Below are 22,702 nucleotides of genomic sequence, written 5' to 3'. Positions count from 1 at the left end.
ATTAATTTAATTTACTCTACATTTATTTTCATTGAAATTATTTTAAACAAATTTCATGCAAAATATTTACTTTCTAAAAGCGAATATACGTAAAAAATATTGATTCAATTCAACTGTTCTGGCTGTTACGCATTGTTGATTGCAACATGTGGCACATGGTAAAAGACAACAACAAAAAATATACATAGAAGAAGAAAAGTATAAAAGAAAAACTGCAAAAGCGCTCAAAGATAATGCAAAAAATAAAACTTGTTTTTGATTGTTTGCTGCGACTGCCATATATATGTGTGTGTGTGTGTGTGTGGGTGTGTGTGTGCGAGAATATAAAATTGAATTTTTATTGGAACAAACATCAGAAAGGAAACGCATTGATAGCCAGACAGGTGGAAAAGTACAAAAATCGTGGGGGTCGCGTGGCGAGTGCCTGTGGCATGCCAATCGATCCAAAAATAACACAAATATTTTATTACTCAGTCACATCGCTGGGCTACATTGTAATTGCCTTTGTTGTTGCCGTTGTCGTTGTTGTTTGGGCATTCACGATATTTTGATTAATAATATTTGTAAAAGGTGGAACTGTATAGCGACCTTGACACACATCCAATTGTTGAAGCTCTAAATTAACCAAATATACATATGTTTTTTTCCCGTTTAAAGAACATTTTGTGCTGTTTACATATTTTATGAGCACACAAGCTTGAGTGCGTCACGAAATGTGTTTTATATAAATTTGGGTTTTATTTAAATTTGTACAAAAATAAATAAATATGTATATATTTAAAAAACATTTTCAAGTTAAAACACTTTCATTGCACTTTTGGTCTGATAAATGAGCTGGATACAAAAGTTTTCTTCATACATATTTTGAGAGTTTGTATGTTACTGTTATTCAGCTTAAGATATATTCACCTTATTGATTTTAAATTTTAATAATTAATATGTATTATGTATAATTAATATGTAATAATTAATATATGTATTTATAAAAGAATTTTCGGATACCACATAGCTTCAGAGACTAAAACCTTTTTGGGCAAGACATCTAATGAATTACATTTAATTAGCTAAAATTCACTAAACGTTTGTAATCAATTATTTTATTGGATTGAACGTTAAGTTTGAGATATTTTGTACAGCAGCTACAAAGATACAGATACAGTTATCGATACACAGATAAATATACACAGATGCAGCTGCACAGATAAATATACACAGATGCTGATATCTGTATCTGTATCTGACTTTCTATATATAAGTATCTGTCTATGGGTATCTGTATCCACTCGGTACTCACCTGTATCTAGCTATAAGTATCTGAGTATCTGTATCTAAGAGTTTGGTCTGATTATCTGTTCCTAAATCTGAGTATCTGTATCGATATATTTGTATCTGATTATCTGTATCTACATCTGAGTATCTCTATCTCGGTATCTGTATCTGGTTATCCGTATCCGGTTATCTGTATCTGAATATCTGTATCTGATTATCTGTATCTGAGTATCTGTATCTGAGTATGTCTATCTGGGTATATGCATCTGGTTATCTGTATCTGAGTATCTGAGTACCTATATATGAGTATCTGCATCTGAGTATCTCTATCTCGGTATCTATATCTGGTTATCCGCATCTGGTTATCTGTATTTGAATATCTGTATCTGATTATCTGTATCTGAGTATCTGTATCTGAGTATGTCTATCTGGGTATATGCATCTGGTTATCTGTATCTGAGTATCTGAGTACCTATATATGAGTATCTGCATCTGAGTATCTCTATCTCGGTATCTGTATCTGGTTATCCGCATCTGGTTATCTGTATTTGAATATCTGTATCTGATTATCTGTATCTGAGTATCTCTATCTGAGTATCTGTATCCGAGTACCTGTATCTGGCTATATGTATCTGAGTATCTGTATCTAAGAGTTTGGTCTGATTATCTGTTCCTAAATCGGAGTATCTGTATCGATATATTTGTATCTGATTATCTGTATATGAGTATCTACATCTGAGTATCTGTATCTGGTTATCTGTGTCTGAGTACTTGTATCTGAGCAACTGTATCCGTGTACCCATATCTGAGTATTTCTATCTAAGTATCTGTATCTGATTATATGTATGTGATTATCTGTATCTAAGTATCTGTATATGAGTATCCGTATCTGAGTACCTATATAAGAGTATTTGCATCTGGTTATCTTTATCTGAGTGTTCTGTATCTGGCTATCCTCATCTAAGTATTTGTATCTAAGAGTCAGTGTCTGATTATCTGTACCTAAATCTGAGTATCTGCATCTGAATATCTGTATCTGAGTATCTATATATGAGTATGTTTATGTGGGTATTTGTATCTAAGTATCTGTATCTGGTTATCTGTATCTCAGTAGCTCTTCCTAATTATCTGTATCTGAGTATCTGTATCTGGGTATCTGTATCTGGGTATCTGTATCTTAGAGTTTCTATCTGAGTATCTGTATCTAAATCTAAGTATCTGTATCTATATATCTGTATCTGAGTATCTGTATCTGGGTATCTGTATCTAAGTATCTGTATCTGAGTATCTGTATCTAAGTATCTTTATCTGGTTATCTGTATCTGAGCACTTATATCTGAGTATCTGTATCCGAGTATCTTTATCTGAGTATCTGCATCTGTATTTGTAACCATTTTGTTGAACGGTTAACTCGTGAATAGCTAATCGACTTGTTCTGATCCATTTTCCAAAATTGTATTCAAATCCTTTTTCCACGTGTATTCAACATTATTCTTGCTCTTTGCAGATGTTAAAATCGACTTCAATGCATTGCCAACAAATGGCCGCAACAACAGCAACAACAACAATAACAATGATGACAACGAGGCAGGCAATGAGGATGATGGCGATGTCGCTGACGTGCCAGACGTGACGTCACTGTCAATGCAGCTGAAGAGCAAAGAGCGTCAAAGGGAACGGACACGGGCAGAGGCCCGGGCTGCACATGCAGCAGGTGCAGGTGCGGTTGCAGAGACAGCAACAGCAGCGACAGCGCCAGATGTGGAGCGCAAATATGGCCAAATATCGAATCATATATATCTGCTCTATATGCGCGCCTCCGGCCTGCCCATAATCATTGTCTTTTTTATCACCGCACTAATTTGGCAATGTTTGCGTGTCTACACGGACGTTTGGCTCCAGCATTGGAGCGACCATGTCGATGGTGGCAGGAGCGACAGTGACATGGATGCGGCCAGCCACGAAGTCACGTACTATTTTCGCATGTATGCAACAATTTCGTGTGTTTGCATTATAATGGCCATGATATCAACACCGGCCGGACAATGGGCCGGCTGCAAAGCCAGCCGTAATTTGCACGATAAACTGTTGCTAACGATTTTGCATAAAACTTTGCATTTTTTCCAAGTGACGCCGCTCGGACGCATTCTGAATCGTTTCAGCACCGATATGGCGATCATTGATAAGGTAAGATTTGTTATTTTTATCAGCTACCCTATGTGCAATAAACAACTGAGGTGGGTATGCTAATTATGTGAAGAGAGATTTAACAAGCGGTTGGGTGAACTATAAGACTATTCGAATGATTGGCTGAAGAAGATCTTTACATATAAACGATTTTATTTATCTAAATTGTATAACATGTATATAACATTTTTGTATTTATTTTATATTTTATATGAAATAACATAGAAATAACATATGTATTCATTTGGTTGTTACTTACTGAATCAGACAAGCGGTTGGGTGAACTATAAGCCTATTCGAATGATTGGCTGAACAGATTTTATATAACAGATTTATATAAATTGTATAACATTTTTGTACTTCTGATATATGCAGAAATAACATAGAAGCCACATGCATATGTATTATATAGACTTGAATGTTACTTACTGAATGAGACAAGAGGCTGAGGGACTATGAGGAATCTCTTTATATATAACAGATTTATGTAAATTGTATAACAATAATATAATTTTAATTTTTTTATTTATTTATTTTGTAATACTAAGCCAATATTTCTATTATATAGATTTGTATATTGCATACTGGATGTCTCATCCAGTTTGGGAAATCTAGAAACTTATTCGAATGATTTGCTTGAGGAGAGCTTTACATATAACATATTGCATATAACAGATGTACATATGAATTGTGTAACATTTATATAACAGTTTTTTTTTTTTTTTAATATTTGCTGAAATAACATAAAACCAACATATGTAGCATCTAGATTCGAATATTTCTTTAGTTTAATTTTACATCTTCAATAATTAAATTGGGAATATCTTAAATTATAAAATTCTACCATGCAGAGCCGGGTAATTCACGATTGGCATACTTACATGCTTACATTTATATTATATATAAGTATATATATCCATCAGTATATACATACAGATATCTGCATAATTTTCGGTTAGCTTTTTGTATTGTGCGGCATAAAATATGAGCATATTGCCTGTTGTTGTTGTTGTCGTCTCTGCTTTAGATTTGGAGCTGATAAGCACGCATTATGCATTGATGTTTTGCATATATACATCTGTGTGTGTGTGTGTGTGTGTGTGTAAGGGCGTGTGTGCTTATGCGTAATATATGAGTTTGTTGACGCCATTTTTCGGGTTGCTTTCATTATAGTTTTTCACGTTGTTTGTCAATTTTTCACATACAAATTTACTAAAAACTTGTACGATTACGTATCAGTGTGTGCTAGTGTGTGTGTGCATGCTTTTGGTTTGATTAAAATGACATTGATTGATCTTCAATGCAGTGGGTCAATTATACTTCTATACTTCGCTTCTTACTCATTCTCTAATTAGTTTCTGTTGAAGTTTGTTTTGCTTCAGCTGTCTTTAAGTAAAATTCCAAATTTACTTCGGTATTTACTTTTGTCGCCTTGCATTAAAAGCAATTGCAGTACATTTTAAAGTCTATTAAAATTGAAGTCGTCTAATTTGTATTGTTTTTCATTCGATACAAAACAGAGAGAGAGAGAGAGAGAGAGAGAGAGAGAGAGAGAGAGAGAGAGAGAGAGAGAGAGAGAGAGAGAGAGATTTGTATGAAGGCGGATGAAAGCTTAAGCATTTAATGGGCAAGAACACACTTTTGACTGTTGACAAATAAGTAGATGCATTGCTTACATTAGCTGTCAAGGAGTATCTTGAGATAGAACCATTTTTTGTATACCCTGAACAAAATGAAAATGGGTAATCTGAGTATAATTTTTTTTTTAATGTAACAAGCAGAAAGAGGCGTGGCAGTCGTTTAAACCCTGTCTGTCTGTCCGTATGTGTGAACGTGTCGATATTAGAATCTATGTATATGCTAGATACAAACTAAATGCTTTGCATTGCAGATCCCTCTTTAGCTCGCAGATCGGAGTTTGTCCCAAAAAATGCCTTGAAATAGAATTGAGTTAAGGTAAAAGTCGTTGCTTTGGTCTGTGGATATTTATTGTATACAAGTGTATACGATTGTGAAATAGATTTTATTTAAACCTTGTTCAGCATCAGGTTTTGTTTATGCAACATGTTTCTTGTTCCACAGTGTAATTATTGTTAATCCAATTTTGTATAGGTATTTCTTTTTCTTCTCGATCTTCAACCTTAGAAATAAGATAAATAAGATTAGTACATACATACATATATATTCATATATATGCTTACCTATATATTGAACTCCTCTGGTATAATGATTTTACCATCCACCATTTCACATTCATTCGTAAAGAAATCTATGATTTGCTGGGGGCACATCTGTTTGGCTATCTCGGCTGGGATGAATACGGGTGGCTCATCCTCCAATAGTACGAGATAATAATATTTGTTCAATATAAACTTAATGCCCACCACTTCCTTTATAGGTAGGTTTGGCGGTATTCCGTAAGGATTTTCATATTCAGGATGCACCATTTTGAGACAAATTAAATTTGAGTTCACCAATTCGTAGACCTTTTCCAATTGCCTTGACAGCTGCTATTGAAGTTTTTGTCGTGTCGTCCAGAGCGAGATCAACTCAGCTGTTGGAACAAAACTAGTTCCGGGCTACTTAGATGACTGAACTTTTGTTGTGTAGTGTTGGTTAGCTTTTGAATGTGCATGCGTGACACAATTTGCACGGTATCTTAAACGATGTTTGCTAAAAATGCGATATTTCATGTATAAATATATTAATAATATTTATTTTATTTTATTTATCACTTTTTTTTTTAAATATAATTATGCTTATTTTATTAATATGTAATAATTTTTTTTTTTATATTATTAACAATCATATTAGATTATAAAATTCCTCAGCAGATTTACATAAATATAATAAACGGCTTTGATAATTACTGTAAAAATTCCAGCCACGAGCGTTGACTGGGTAAATAATTATTATTCAATTTTATTCATGTAACTAATTTAATCCAACATTTGGCTTTTAACAGTTATAATGTCATTTTGTCTCTGTCTGTCTCTTTGTTTTTTTTTTTTCTGTCTGTGTCGACCTCAATCTGCATGCGTTTGCCAAATAAATCTTCAATTATCGTGCACTTTACAAGTGGGCTGGGTCACTTTGTGCAATCACAGCGGCTGGCAAACAAAATTTGATTATGAAACATTGTCGGGGCGTGGCAGGGGCTGAAGCTTGGGCTGGGACTATGGCAGTGGCAGTGGCTCTGCCTGGGGGCCGGAGTCGGGTTCTGTGGCTCACATTTGTCAAAACGTGAGCCAGGATACACAATTCATTGGCTGGTCATGGAGCTTGCAAATTGTAGTCGTTCTCGTTAATTTTAGGACAAACGGCAAGCTTTGGAGGCAGCAGGTCGGGCAAGAACCGGGGTCGGTGGCAGCGGTGCGCCATGAGTGCGGCATGTGGCATACACAAATTTAGTCATTTGTCAATTCGTGTGCTGCAAACGAGCAAAAGTCATTTAAAATCGTTGCCCGAAAAGCCGCAGCAGCTACCTGGCGGCAGCCCAATATGTGCCTCTGTCTGGCCGTCTGTTCGTCTGTTGCTGCTCCCACTGCTGCCATGTTGCATGCCACACGGAGCCGTTCACCCAGCTGCGGTGCCATACAAACAGATGAGGTCAGCAAAATATGTACAGGCCGTATGTAATAAAATAATTTTGCAATAGTGAAAATTTGAAAAAAAAAATTTTATGTGATTTAACATATTGTTATATTTATTTTAATTCCATATTATTTACTTCTATGCAGTACATAAAAAAAAGCATTGATGTGGCTATTTATATATTTATTTATATTTTATATTTTAGACTTGTGCCAATTAGATCGTTTTCGATCGTACAATTTGTCGCCTATTACTTGTCAGACTGCCCAACTGTTAAAAGACTCGATTACTGCATCATGAGATTGTCCATTTCCAGTCGAATTGTCTCACGATTGAGTGATAGTGTCTCTTCGTTCACATAAAATAAGAACGACCCTGCACGAAGTGCCAATGTAGCTATCTCGCTCTTACTTAGCACATATACTGCGGTCAGCAACAGATATGTTTGTCTCTTTCTCTGTCGCAGAATACACGCAAGCAATTAGAAGCCGCTTAAATTGAAAATCACTCAGATTTTTTGTTTCAGAAGAACTCAACATGCACTGTTAAAATTCGCTCGACCTCAGCAAGAGAGCAGGAAAGCAAATCACGATTGACCAATACCACTGTTAAATGACTTTAACATATTACTGTTAATTACTCAGTCAACTACTATTACTAGTTCTCCTAACGCAGGAAATGATATAAAGCAGTAAGAGAGAGAGAGAGAGAGAGAGAGAGAGAGAGAGAGAGAGAGAGAGAGAGCACTACATCAAAATGATAAACTGCTATTCATTAAATGTTGTTTCATGTTATTTTTTATTCTATTCTATTTGAGTTGTAGCCTCTCCAACAGTTTAAGTAGCACCTGTTCATAAGAAAATAATATTGTTGAAAATCTATTCTGAAAAAAAAAAAAAAAAAAATTCTTCAATTCGCTTAAAGGAAATCAAGCAATAATTTAATTTAATTTAATTTAATAAGTCTACCTATTATCTTGTCCATGTCTGTACACATATGCTACTATACATAGGAACGTATATTTTTTCATTTACAGAAAATCGCTGCAACCTGTCAACGCCTGCTGCAGTTCAGCCTGCTCTGCCTCTGTGCGATACTCATAAATGTGAGCATTACGCCCTGGTTTCTGGCCCTCACTCTGCCCATTTGTGGGGCCTACTATGCCATTCAGAAGTTCTACAGGTGCTCGGCACGGTAAGTGAAATGTTTTTCTCTATATATGCGACTCCTTTTTGCTTATGTTGCTCTATCACACACACACACACACACACACACGCACGCACATAGAATTTCCTTTTGTAATGCTGACAAAGCGACTTTCATAATTCTTGTGTTAACTGTAATAAATATGCAACTGCCACGCCTCCATTTGGTCATGTTGCTCAACAGTTTGCCAACTTTTAATATTTTTGTTGCTCTCACTCACATCTCTCTGGATCGGTTGAATTGTTTTGAAAACTTTATCTACATTTTGCTGGCCAAAGTATTTGGCCATAGGCATTTCAACTCGAATAGACAACTACATATTGTCAACACAGAAGGACAAAAGATTTTTGCATTTAATACTTTTGCTTCAACTGTTTGACAGCCTCTGTTTACCCATACTCTCATTGTGGGTAGCTTGACATTTTCATTTAGTTGGCAATATAATGAAGCTTTAGCCATATAGCGAGCTAATGCTGATTATAGACGAGCGAATCGATATTAATATATTGAACGATACTAATATACTTGTTTCAATTTCTTAAAGGAGTAAAAAATTAACTAAGAATATTTTTAAAAAATGTTGTTGATTATGCGAATTTATTATTAACAGGTTGAAGGAGGCGTGGCACACTTTTTAAACTATAAGTATTCTTTATCAGAGCTGACGAGCTGATTAGTTAATTAAGTTTGTTAATTTATTTAATTTAGTTAATTTAGCCATGACCGTTAGCTCATCTGAGATTTTTCTTTAGTTAGACTTGTTTTGTGGCATATCTTATTATTATTAATTATATATAATTATTATATTTAAAAAATAAATAAATAAATAACAAAATGAACATAGTAATATGATAAGTATGTTAACATACCCTCTACGCACTTAACAGCTAGCATACATAAAATTAATAATATATGTGCAAGTGTGAACTGTCAGACTAGAATAAATATGACTCTGACCCTTAGCGACAAGAATATGTAAGAGAAGAACGCTGAGCCTTACAACCTCAGCGATAGAATAAAAACAGCTAATAGACCCACGCGGAGCCTTACAAACTCAGCGATAGACGCACTAGATTTAAGGGTTGAAAGTATGCATAAGTCTGGGTATATAAGCCCAGGCTCAGAAGAATAAAGAATTAATACGCAACTAAACACCATCATAGTCAAGTGTATTCGTTCACATTATTTACTTTATTTATATAGATTAAATTAGATGCCAATATTTGTTATAGATCGATCTAATGATAAAAGTTTTTATATAATTTATTGATAGCTGATAGATTTCCCACAGATAGTCCTTATTTTATATAAATTGAGAATTTTAAGAAAATTTTTAATTATATTATTATTATCAATTTTTACTTAAGTTAAACTTAAGCTAAAGCAATAAGTGCATAGAATATATTAAACAAATTTAAAAATATGAATTTCAAGTTTACTTTTCAATTGTTGTAAATTTAAATCAATTTTAACACTCTTTAATGGTAAATTTTTGATGGCATTAACTTAATCTTGGGTATTTTGTGAAAGGATTAAGCCAATGACAATGGAGCCAATCTATATCAATCTTCTATTTCATAGTGACTTACATACATCATCAAAGAGTATCAAGTATTCGGCTTATTACCTATAACACTGCGCAATCTGTGCTGCTCCTTGGCTCTGGCTGGGATATCTTTGTTTTTGTTTAGATAGTGCGAGTGGCTCTATTAGCAGCTTTCTATTCAAGCATTTGTGGCTTCTAATTGTCTTTCGAGCGAATTTTGTGCAGACAAAGTTTACAGTGCCCACAACCGACTCGGGGGCGGGGCACAATTGCTGTGGTCCATTAGTTGGTTGGGCTTCGGCAGAATGAAGTATTCAAAACAAAAAGAAATAAAACAAAACAAAATTAAATACATTTTAAAGACTTTTGCAATTGAAGCAATTCATTTGCGTTTTACCTTTTTTTTTTTTTTTTTTTTTTTTAATTGAGCTTAGTTGACATCAGGGCAAATTTTGCATTTCTTTGTGTTATTATTTTAAAATTAAGTAAATAGAAACATTTTCTTAATGGCTTAAACGAATTTAATGGATTGTCTGTGCATAGCTAAATTATTATATATGTAAATATATTTGATAAACTGTGAGTTTGTTTAACTAAAGTTAAATTTCATATATATATATTTTTTAAATTTAAATATTGAAAATATTTTTATAAATTTAAATTTATCATACATTTAGACAAATTTAGTTACTGAAAATATTCCTAAGAAACATGAAATATTAGCTCATATTTATTAGAAAATAAATTAATAAATAGATTAAAAATTAACTATTCTATAGTATATATTGAATTTTAAGGCTTTTTTTTTTAATTTATTAAATTTTAGAGTTTATTTAAAATAAATTTAAAATTTTAAAATTAATACAATATTACTATAATATTTTAAAAGATAAAATAATTTTAAAAGTATTATTATGAAAGTATTTTTATTACTGAAATATAAAAATGGTAGAGATTAATTTTTCACTAATTACTTTACTTTTCTAGGTTTTAGTAATACTGTATATACATGAAATAAAATTTCTATTAAAGTACATTATTACAATTTATTTTAGTATTACATATTACAAAAATTAAAATTCATATGAAATATATAATATGAAAGTAAAAATATAATATTGTAACCTTAAATGTAATTCTAATAGGACTTATTAGAATAAAGTAAATTTTATTTATGATTGAAACGAGCACTACAAATTATATATTAGTCTATGATATAATCAGTAAATATTTAAATTGATATATGTATTGCTTATATTAAATGTAACTTCATTAAAAATCGATTTATATCTATTTAAATTGTTCATTCAAGTGAGCTGCAGCGCATCGAGAACTCAAGCAGCTCGCCGGTCATCTCGCATCTGGCGGAGACGATTCAGGGTGTGACCACAATACGTGCATACAATCAGCAGGCACGTTTCACCGAGATCCTGTTCAAGCGACTCGAGGCGAACACGATTGCGTTTACCATATTGAATACGAGCAACCGCTGGCTGGGCATATCATTGGTGAGTCCTTTGCGTGTCCCTTGACCCATGGCCCTGGCTCAGAGACCCACTGTCCCACTGTCCCACACAGGCCTGGTCAATGTGCACATTTCATTTCTGTAAAATATCCTTGTGTGTGCATTTCAATTGAATTGGCATTTCAGTTTAGAGAGACGCGTGCCGATGCAAATACCAGATACTATTGCTCGCTGTTTGCTAGCCCAGGTGACCCTGGCCCTGCCCACTCCTCGGGGCCGGCCTTCCGTCGACGACTCTCGCATTGTCAGCAAAGGCTGTCCGGCCCGCACTGTCCGGCATACCTCAGAGCCCGTTTGCTCGGGCTATAGTTTACAGTTGTTCAAGTGTCTGTTATGGATCTCAAGTATCCATTGACTCCACTCAAATTGTTGCACATTGTGTTGACGCGTGCAATTGTGGCAACTGGAATTATGTATGCCTGGGCCAAGGGGTGCTTTGCTTTATTGCTTGTATGCACAGTGCGGTCAGCTAATATTCACATAGACACACATCCCGATACATGCCAGTATTGTGTCGATGGTATTGCCGTTATGGGACGTCTTGGGCCCCGCAACCACCCCGCAGGCCCAACATTTCACTTGCATTATTCAGCTGCAAACTGGCAAAGTGAGTGGGCCCCGATTAAACAATTCAATTTCTGGCTTTGGGTTATTTTCGGCCATATGCAATGAGCTCTTGCGGCGCCCAGTTGACATTAACCATCGATATGCGAGCAACTCTGTTTGTTTTCACACGCTCGATTGAATATGCATGGAGTTTGCATTCAAATAAGTCAAATATGTTCTCTTTGCCAATTTTGACTTGAGCATTTAAATTTGCTAATATTTGGCATAGTGATTCCATTCTCATGCGACTCGAAAATAGTTGTGGTTTATGTGTATATCGCTCTCTCTCTCTATCTCTGTGGTATTCTCTCTGTACCTCTCTGTCTCTATTCTCTCTTTTAGCTGCTTCTCTATTCACAATTTATGAATTATCTTTATTTAAAAACATTGTGGAATGTGCTTTTATTATTATGTACGTCAACAAGGATTCATAAGCAAATGCAGAGATATAGTACTTCTCCTAGAATATGTGACTATATATATGTATATTAAAGTATTCCCTAGTTCATGGAATTTATAATTATTTATTTGATCAACTCGAGTTCTTCAACAAATACTGAATTTAGTGCAGCTTTCCCATTCTTATTGTAAATTCCCTAAAGAATAAAGAATAAAGAACAAAGAAACACTGTAAAAAAAAAGGAATATACTCCATTTGCCATAGTTGAACAAGTTTAATGATAATTATCACTAATATTGATCTAATAATAATGACCTCGACGTATCTAATAGAGTCTGCATTTTATATTGAGATTGGCTATTGATTGTATAGGATTTCAATGATTTTAGATTTTTAATTTTCAAAAATAATATAAATAAATCAATCAGAAAATCTTCTTCTTTTAATTTAAAGAAATCAATCAATAATAAAATATTTCCATACAGCTGCTTTAAAATACTCAAAAGAATATATATTTGTTGTAGAACTATTTACTTATATGTACTTCTACTACATACATATATACAGCTAAAAGCTACGTTTATAGATATTTCTTATTTGACAAGTATTTCTTCTGCTCTAATGATCTAAGATTTCTGTAATCTTTCAACTCACTTGAAATGCAACCAAAGCAAATCAACTCAATTTGAAATTCAAACACTTGTTAGCCGCATGCGTTACATTATTTTCTAATTGCTGTGCAAATCGATCCAAAAACAAATAAAAACTGAACTGAACTGAACTATCAAGGGGGTTAAGTCTAAAACAGCTATTACGGTTCAGGCAGCAAATGCAACAGCTTTGAAGTTACGTTCGAGAACTACTCACATGCACGCGCCCACATACATATATAGAAAGAGAAAGAGAAAGAGAGAGAGAGAGAGAGCGAGAGCGATAGAGTGTGGGCGAGTTAGTGAGGGAGCCAGATTCAATCGACCCAACTGCCGCCTCTGCCCACTAAAGCTGGTTGCAAAAACTTTTCAATTGTGGTTTGGCAGCTTCCCCGTAAAACTTTCATTAAGATGAAAGAGAGCAAAAAGTTTGCCCAGTGCCAGGCGGGCAAACGAGCTGACGGATCCGTTTAGATAGATATATATAAAAAAAATTGCAACTATGAACGCTGCAGTCGGGCGTAAAGAGTCACTTAATACTCGATCAACAATCAGGAAAATTTGTAACAAGTATTGATTGCAAATGGAATTGAAGTGAGTCTTCAATCAATAAATAAATGAAACTGAGATTGTTAGTAGAGAAATTGATTGCAGTAGAATTTTGGCGAATTTTTAATAGAATTATAATGTATAATATATTATTATTATATGCGGTAGAATCCGGTTATAGCGACACTGAAAGAACCGGCGTAATACCCGGAAAACGCTATAATCGAGGGACCGTACCGATTATAACACTTATAGCAAAAAATTAAAAAATAAGAAATATGTTTTGGAATATTAAAAAAAAAAAAAAAATAAATTTAATTACTATTAAAATTGTATATGCTAAAATTTAAAAATAATTATTACAAATCAATCTTTATATAAAAGTCAAATCATAACTCTTATTTTCAATTTTTATATTCATATAACCTATAAACTATCTAGGGACCAGATTTTGCGTCGCAATAACCGTACGGAGTCGTTATGACCAGACTGCTGTATTATATATTATATGTATATATTATTTAACATATTTTATATATTTAATATATATGTATTATTTGATTCATATAATTTGGTGCTTGATTTGAAGGGTAGGTAATGGAAGGTTTATAGGATGCTATGGAACTATGGGAAGTCGACATATATATAAAAACTAAATGTCTATCAAATGACGTTTATATATATATACATAAATTGATGTATATCATGTATATATAAACCTCATTTGATGGACATTTAGTTTTTATTTTAATTATGTTGTGGAGGTAAATAGAAAATTTGTGATAAGTTTCGTATATATATTAATAAAAATGTTCTTGATCGATAAGAGAAGTACATTTGTAGGACTAGGGCCATCAAACAATGAAAAAAAAGTTCACTATAACCCCTTAAGAAAATTATTTTTTTCTGTAGGATCTCTTTCGATTATACATCTCAGTCTATTATACTTTTATATTGCCATTGATATTGTATTATATTTAAATATTTAAATAATTTAGATTGTCGGACTCACAGTAGAATTCATCCAAAAACCTTCAAATTCTTCAGTATAGATTTTAAATTTCAAGAGAATTTTTAAAATACATCCGGATCATATTCGAAGACATAACTTAGACATTCCGTAGAGCCAATAAGCTCTTTTGCATATCATGGGCGAGCATAGAAAAGCACAAACACGCACACGCGGGCTGATTAAAAAGTCATGTGGAAAAAATCTTTACCAAAATGCCAACACTAACAAGCATGCATCATGCTAGCGCAGAGAGCTAGCTGCTCTCTCTCTCTCTCTCTCTCTCTCTCTCGCTTGCTCAGTCTGTCTCTGTCTCGTTTGCTTTTTGACTGTCTCTGTTTATTGCAGGATTACCTGGGTGGCTGCATTGTTTTTGTGGCCATCGTAACGGCACTGGCAACGGCAAGCGTCAGTTGCAGCCGCTATGTGAGGGAGGCTGAGGCGGAGCTGGCAAGTGGCAGGACGCCGGAGATGGCAGGAACTTATGCCATCAATAAAGGCGCCAGCTCCAAGGAGTTGACGCCGACGCCCTCGCTGGTCGGCCTGGCCATAAACTACACGTTGTTGGTGCCGATTTACCTTAATTGGGTTGTAAAACTTTTGGCCGATATGGAGATGTATGCGGGCTCGGTCGAACGCATTGCGCACTATGCACAGCAGACGCAGCAGGAGGAGCAGGAGCAGCAGGAGCAAGAGCAACACGAGCAGCAGCAGCAGGAGCAGCAGGATACGGAAATAAGCAATGAAGTCGATAGGTCGCACTGCACGACTAACGTTGACAAAGTTTACCCAGGCGCAACGTCAGCTGGCGTTGATGTTGCCGGCGACTCAGCTCGAGCTGCTGATAAATTAAATGCAGGCAATGCAGAAGGAGCAGCAGCAGCAGCCGGAGGAGCCGGCAGTGGCAATCACTTAAGCTTCCACACGGCGCCAGTTGTTGACAAGCGGCAGCTGGCGACGACAGCGGCAAGGACGTCAATGATTAACGATAAGGCACTGACAGCACTTGGCGACAAGGTCGCGTTATCTAATGAGCCATCGAGGCGTATCAAAACTTGTGAGTACCAAATAGCATTGAGCTCTATGTCTATCGCTCTTCCACAAACACACACACACTCTCTCTCTCTCTTTTCGCACCTGCAGCTAGATGTCAGCTATGGCCATTATATGGCTCATTGAGTAACAATTGATTTATGACAGTCGCTTCAGTTGGGCCATACACTTACACTATGCAACAAAATTTTTTGGCACATAGTACTCATTCAATCAATACAAATCTCTCCTTTGGTCTGTGGACATTTGCTTTGTTCGATTTTGAAATAGATTTTATTTTAACATTGTTCAAGACGAGGCTGTTTTAATGAAACAAGTATCTTGTTACACAGCGTAATTACATTTTGTATGGGTTTTTTTGTTTTGCTTTCTTCAAGACAGCTAAAGTGAGGTTAAGCAGTGCTTCAGTTCAAACTTAGGTATCTTCAAATATAAATAGGATTAGTACATGTATGTATTCTATATTTATATATAACTGTTATACCTAAGTTGTACTCCTGTGGTATAATGATTTGATTATTCACCAGTTCACATTCATTCGTAAAGAAGTTGATGATTTGCTGGGGGCATATCTCTTGGGCCACTTCAGATGGAATAAGTAGAGTCGCTTCATTTTCCAATGCCATGAGATAATAGAACTTGTTTACAAAGTACTTAATGCCCAACACTTCCTTTATAAGCGGGCTCGGCTGTATTTCGACAGAATTTCCATTTTCAGGCTGCTCCATTTTGAGACAAATTAAATTTAAATTCAACAATTCGTAGACCTTTTCCAATTGCCTTGACAGCTGCGATTGAAGGAAGTTTTTGTCGTATCATCCAGAACCAGATCAACTCAACTGTTGGCACGGAACTAGTTCCGGTCTACTTAGATGACTGAACTTTTGCTGTGTAGTGTTGGTTAGTTTTTAAATGTGTCTGCGATATTTTGTGTGACACAATTTTGGAAGTTAAACGATGTTTGATAAAAATTCGAATATTCGTGAAGAAATAAATACAAATATTTACCTAATATATGTAAATCATTATGATGATAAATATATATAAATATAAATATATATAATTATTTATATACATAAAAATATTATATACAAATTTAAATATAAATAGAATATATACAAATTTATTATATATAATAATAAAAATTAATAATTTTGTGTTTTAATTTTAAAATATTATTAATTTTTTAATTATTATTATTATTTTTTTTTTTTATTAATATCGTCTTTAGTTTATTTATTAAAATCAAAAAGTACAAGATAAAAAAAACAAATGAAGTAATAACTTTCATATTTTTATCAATTTTAGATAAAATTAATTCTTTTATTAGTTAAAAAAATAAGTCAAGAAAGGTTTATATAATGAAACAAAAAAGAGTCTATGTTTCTCTCATAGTTTGCTTTTTTTTTTTTGTTCAATGAGTGTGCATATAATTTCACCTTCCAAAAGGCTTCTTAAACTAGTTTAAATATTCATTTTTAAATATTTTTTTTTTATTTTTATTTTATTTATTAATTTTCTAATATTAAATAACTATTTCAAAAGCTATATTAGCTTTTTTATATTTTTATCAGCTGGACGCTCTTCCGACAAAATATAAACTATTATTTGTTCAATTGTTTTATTTTTCACTGCTTTGTTTTCATTCCCGTATCGGATTCGGGCTAAGCCGTTCTACCACAGTTTGAACCTACTTGGGAGTGTTTGCGAAAGTTGACTTTAAAGGGCACTCGAGTGCGTGCCATGATCTGGAAGACCCTTTTCAGGAAGTTTTTGTTTGCCCGTTGCCGATGCCCTCATCACTTTTTGCTTAGCTGGTTTCATTTTTTGGCTTTCATTTCGAGTTTTCAAATATTCCACTGACAGTTGCGGGCGCAAAAACTCTCTCTCTCTCTCTCTCTATATATATATAGTTGAGCAAAAAGGCCACACAATTTTCATGCTTTGTCGATTCGGGCTCTAAATTTAATATGAGCGTTTGTTTGCAGTTATTCAGTGCATTCGCTTCGCTCTTTGTTTGTTTATGTGTTGTCATTTATTTTATATTTACTTCTTTTCGCTCTCTTTTTTTTTCCTTGTCAGACCAAAGCGTTCCGATTTCCTGGCCACAGCGAGGTGACATCAGCTTCGAGGATGTGAGCCTACGTTATGAAGGACAAAGGCAGAACGTTATCAGCCACCTCAACTTAAAGATACCAGCAGGCCAAAGGGTAAGTACAATAAACATTGTCAAAGCCAAAAAGGCTTCCAACAGCACAGCAATTCGTATTCAGTTTATGGGTACTCGACGAGCAGATACTCTATAAAGAGAATTAAACTGAGCTTAGTAATTGACATGTTTACAGTTAAAAGTTTGAGAACTTGGAAAGTCTGTTCTGAAATATTTGTATTATAGAGTTCATCGAAACGTGAAATATGTAAAGTTCATTCATGATAATATATAGAACATATAGTGTTATATATTATATACTATTATTATGTTTTATTATTTTATTATTATTATATTTTAGAAAAAGGACAATTGCATAGGTTAATAGCTCATGATATAGAGACCAAATAGATATATATATATATATAAGCATAAGCATCGATATTTATCGATATGATATATTTATATTACCGATTCTGTATAAATTATTATATTGTATGATTATAGGGTGTTCTATATTCAAAATAGGTTTTTCGAAAAATAGGAGCAATCAATATGGTATTAATATATATTGTTTTTTTTTTTTTTTTTTTTTTTTTTTTTTTTAATTAAATAAAAATATACTTTGTATATCGAATTTGGTATATTATTATACCAAACATTATATACACATTATTATCAATATATACATACATTATTATCAATATTGTAGTAGGCCAATAAGAGATTAGATGGAACATCTCTATGGTTAACTATCAATAGATACATTGTACAAATATCGATACTTAATCATATCGATGTCAACGAGGCTGTCGATAGTAGGCGTGAATGCGATGATCGTGAATAGCTTAAGTGGAAGAGGAAGAACGAGAGCGCAATTTTAAGTAAAAAACGAAGAAGCTCAGAAGCTGTGGAAATAATTTGACTAATGGACGAAATAAAATCTTATAGAATATAATATATTAATATATTAATTGATGATTAAGTTCTATAACAATCGATATAAGCATACAAAAATATTGAGAATACGATGAATATAGAGTAGCCCATTTGAGCTAAACTCTGAACAGTCAAAAATACCTCAAAATACACTTAAACTGTTTTGATTGATTCAATTGCATCGATATCAATTGGTTGTCGCACAATAATATGCCTTCTTTATACACTTAAGCATAAGAAGGGCATACAAAAATCACAGACCGATATACATATATGCAGCAAATGGAATCGCATGAAAGATGCAAGAAGCCAATCTCTGGCAGCCCAACAAACTGTAACTGTAACTGTGGCTCAAACAGCGCCCGTTGAGAACTGAGTGTGCACTTTGGCCGCAAACTAACCAAAGCCACACAAATCCATTCAACATTCACCATTCACCATTCGGCATTCTGCATTCTCGTCTGAAATGGTCAGACATTTTCAAAAAGTCAATAACTGTTTGAAAAGTCAGCAACAACTTGCATCTGTCGCTAGAGCGAGATACATCCATTATCATTATGAGGAGCTCACTGGGTCTGCCAGAGTAAATCGTGTGTGAGGCTTGAGGCAGTTAAAGCCAGCGATAGACAAAGTGCGTTGAAGCAACTAAGGTTGGTATATATTGGGTAGTCTAAAAAGTCTTTTTGTATTTGTAATGAAACTTCAAATCATATTTTTAAATATTTATAATAAACTTTCTTAAATCAAATATGCACCATTTTGGTCGACCACCTTTTGCCATTTTTCCACTAGAGACATAATTCCATTCGTGTAAAACTTTCGTGGTTTCTCTTTGAAAAACTGCTTCAAGTGATTTTCACAGGCTTCTCTTGAAGCCAACTTTACTCCGTTAAGGGAGTTCTGCATTGACCGAAATAAATGGTAGTCCGAAGGTGCAAGGTCAGGGCTATATGGTGGATGCATTAAAACTTCCCAGCCAAGCTCTCTCAGTGTTTGCCGGGTCATCAAAGATGTGTGTGGTCTGGCGTTGTCCTGATGGAATACGATGCCCTTTCTGTTGATCAGTTCTGGCCGTTTTTTTTCGATTGCTTGCTTCAATCTCATCAGTTGTCCACAGTAAAGTGTCGAATCAATCGTTTGACCAGGCTGAAGCAGCTCATAGTGGATTATTCCTTTCCAATCCCACCAAACACACAGCATTACCTTTCGAGCCGTCAATCCTGGCTTTGCGACCATTTGTTGAGCTTCACCACTCTTGCACCATGATCTTTTTCGCACATTATTGTCGTATTTGATCCATTTTTCGTCTCCTGTTACCATTCTCTTCAGAAATGGTTCGATTTCATTTCGTTTCAGCAAAGAATCGCAAATGTTAATTCTGTCCAATAAATTTTTCACAGACAATTCATGTGGTATCCATACATCGAGCTTTTTTTTTGTAGCCAGCCTTTTCTAAATGGTTCAGAACCGTTTGATGATGAATGTTTAGTTCATTTGCGATGTCATGGCTGCTTATGTGACGGTCTTGGTCAATCCTTTCCATAATTTCATCGACTTTTTCAAAGATTGGTCGACCAGAGCGAGGTGCATCTTTCACATCGAAATTTCCTGAACGGAAGCGTGCGAACCATTGTTGTGCTACACGAACTGATAGAGCATCGTCACCGTAAACATCACAAATTTCATTAGTGGCTTGCGTGGCATTCTTCCCTTTTTTATACAAAAATTTCAAAATATAGCGAATTTCTTCTTTATTTTCACTCATTTTTGAACAGCTGTAACTTTTTTCAAATTCTTTGAATTACATTTTTTTTTTTGGCAATCGAAGCTTAAAGTGCTACCAATCGAACACCACAATGTGTACACAATGTGATTGGTAGCACTGGAGATATACGACGCCAACGACATCTATTGGCAAAATACGAAAAAACTTTTTAGACTACCCAATATGTATGTATTAAAATATATACATATCTATATAGGACTATGCTATGTATATTTTTTACGTTATTAAACAATGATTCATAAGATGTTGGAGATATAAGCTAATAACTGATATTCGAACAGGATTTGTCGATTTTTTATAAGAATCAGATATTCAAGTCCTTTGCTCTTATAGGACGACAGAACAGGCAGACAGGCGCGCAAAATCGACTCAGCTTGTCGTCAGCTATGAATACACAAACATTATGGTCTGCCACGCCTACTTCTGACTGATACATATATTTAAAAAAAAAGTCTTACCCTGATTTCCCATTTTCAATGAGTTCAGCGTATATTAAATAACTAAAAATAAACCTTTAATCATATTATATATGAAAGCTTAAAATAAAAATATTCAATCGGAAAAAAGATGAGACAAATGATTTTAAAATAAGAATATTATATTGAAAAGAAAGATAATAAATAAAATAAAAGTAGAATCAGAAAAATACTTTTGTGTATTACAAAAAAAAAAAAAAAAAAAAAAAAAAAAAACAAACAAATAATATATACAATAAGAATTTTGTTTAATAAAATATTAATCTTTATATAGTATATAATAACTGTAGTGAAATTAATTTCAATTAAATGAAGTGACATTTAATATATACTATATATACTAAGTATTGCTATTAAATATAAGGGTTTACGTATTATTTAAAATGAATATAAAAATAATATAAAATAATAAAAAATAATTATATAAAGATAAGTATTACATAATAATAATAAAATTAAAATTGTGATATAATAGTCTCTGGGCTAGGTTTTATTTTTCAAATATGTATATACATTTTTTAATACGTTAAATACACTTTTAATAATAATATTTTATAACTGAAACTCCGTGAAAATATGAAATTTAAAGTCATATATTGACTTTAATATATTAAATACATTAAATATTCCACAGTAAATTCCATTTTTTTTTTTTTTTTTTTGAAACTTGGTTAATTTGATTTTGAAGCTTTTATATCTCTGTCTGCACACAAAAATTTTCAAATAAATTATAGATTTCAACATTTATTTTTAATGAAAAGTAGCTTAGTCAAAATTGCAACGAAGTGAATGTGAAACGATTTAGCTTGAGCCAATTTAAAGTTAATTTAGTTAAGGCAAACTTGTGGCTAGCGCAGCAGAGTCAATGGATTGCCATCGTCTTTCACTTACCCAATCAATTGATATGTATGCTCACATATATCTTAATAACATATGTATGCTATATATGCTACAATCTCTGTTTGATTGCTCTCGTTGCAGATTGGCATCTGTGGTCGCACGGGCAGTGGCAAATCCTCGCTGGCCCTGTCCCTGTTTGGCGTGCTGGAGACGACAAATGGCCACATTCGCATCGATAATGTGGACATCCAGCAAATCCGGCCCGACGAGCTGCGAACGAGATTGTCGATAATACCACAGGATGTGCATTTGTTTAATGCAACAATACGTGAAAATCTCGATCCGCGCTGCTACTATTCCGATTTGCAATTGTGGAATTGTCTCGAATTGGCGCAGCTCAAGGAGTTTGTCAACGTGCAGCTGCCGCAGGGCTTGGGTAAGTGCGCAACTTTTCACAATTTGCTCCATTTGTTATATGTGGTTGTTGTTGTTGTTGTTGTTGTCGTTGTTGTTGCAAACAATGCCAACAACAGCCACTGTCAGTTCTATGCGCTGCGTCACACTGACTCCGACTCCAATTCCAACTCCGACTCCGCTCAGCTGAGTTGGCCTTATGAAAAAATCATGTTTATTTTTGGCAGCTAACATGACGTTTGGCTTGGCCGCCTCGCCAGCTTTTCAGCGCAACACCCCGCACCCATATCCAAACCCCCCAAAACTTGCGTTTTGGACTGTCTCTGGCAGCTAACTTGTCTGTTTGATTTTTGCTAAAATTGAAGAAAAGGAAAACATTTGAAAACGCTCATGCATGTTTGATTTTTTGTGTTGATTGGCTCACATGTGGCATACGTCTGTGTGCGTGGATGCTGCATCTATGCAGCTGTCTAGTTTATTAAGCGTACTTGCGTGAGATTCACT

At 34.2% G+C, this 22,702-nt stretch overlaps 1 protein-coding gene and 2 long non-coding RNA genes across 5 annotated transcripts in view; 1 reads left to right on the top strand and 2 right to left on the bottom strand.

Moving 5' to 3' along the window:
- Sur (Sulfonylurea receptor) overlaps window positions 1–22,702 on the top strand; it is an 80,110-nt gene that overhangs the window by 54,729 nt on the left and 2,679 nt on the right. For all 3 annotated transcript variants that reach the window (XM_089465753.1, XM_089465752.1, XM_089465754.1), the window contains 6 exons: window positions 2,777–3,456; window positions 8,087–8,244; window positions 11,115–11,310; window positions 14,890–15,598; window positions 17,677–17,804; window positions 21,926–22,220. In XM_089465753.1, the coding sequence (XP_089321879.1) occupies window positions 2,777–3,456; window positions 8,087–8,244; window positions 11,115–11,310; window positions 14,890–15,598; window positions 17,677–17,804; window positions 21,926–22,220 (2,166 nt within the window). The remainder of the gene's footprint in view (window positions 1–2,776; window positions 3,457–8,086; window positions 8,245–11,114; window positions 11,311–14,889; window positions 15,599–17,676; window positions 17,805–21,925; window positions 22,221–22,702) is intronic.
- Window positions 5,427–6,103, bottom strand: LOC149269950 (uncharacterized). Its single transcript, XR_016269110.1, has 2 exons — window positions 5,658–6,103; window positions 5,427–5,596 (listed from the first exon to the last, which is right to left on the bottom strand). It is a non-coding gene; the product is annotated as an uncharacterized LOC149269950 (long non-coding RNA).
- On the bottom strand, window positions 15,824–16,450 carry LOC149269949 (uncharacterized). Its single transcript, XR_016269489.1, has 2 exons — window positions 16,079–16,450; window positions 15,824–16,017 (listed from the first exon to the last, which is right to left on the bottom strand). It is a non-coding gene; the product is annotated as an uncharacterized LOC149269949 (long non-coding RNA).

This window comes from Drosophila arizonae, chromosome 3, assembly GCF_054131065.1.
Source record: "Drosophila arizonae isolate 15081-1271.41 chromosome 3, UAZ_ARI_1.0, whole genome shotgun sequence".
NCBI lineage: Eukaryota > Metazoa > Arthropoda > Insecta > Diptera > Drosophilidae > Drosophila > Drosophila arizonae.
Note: the sequence above shows the minus strand (reverse complement) of the source record. Positions and strands in the feature narration are given on the sequence as shown.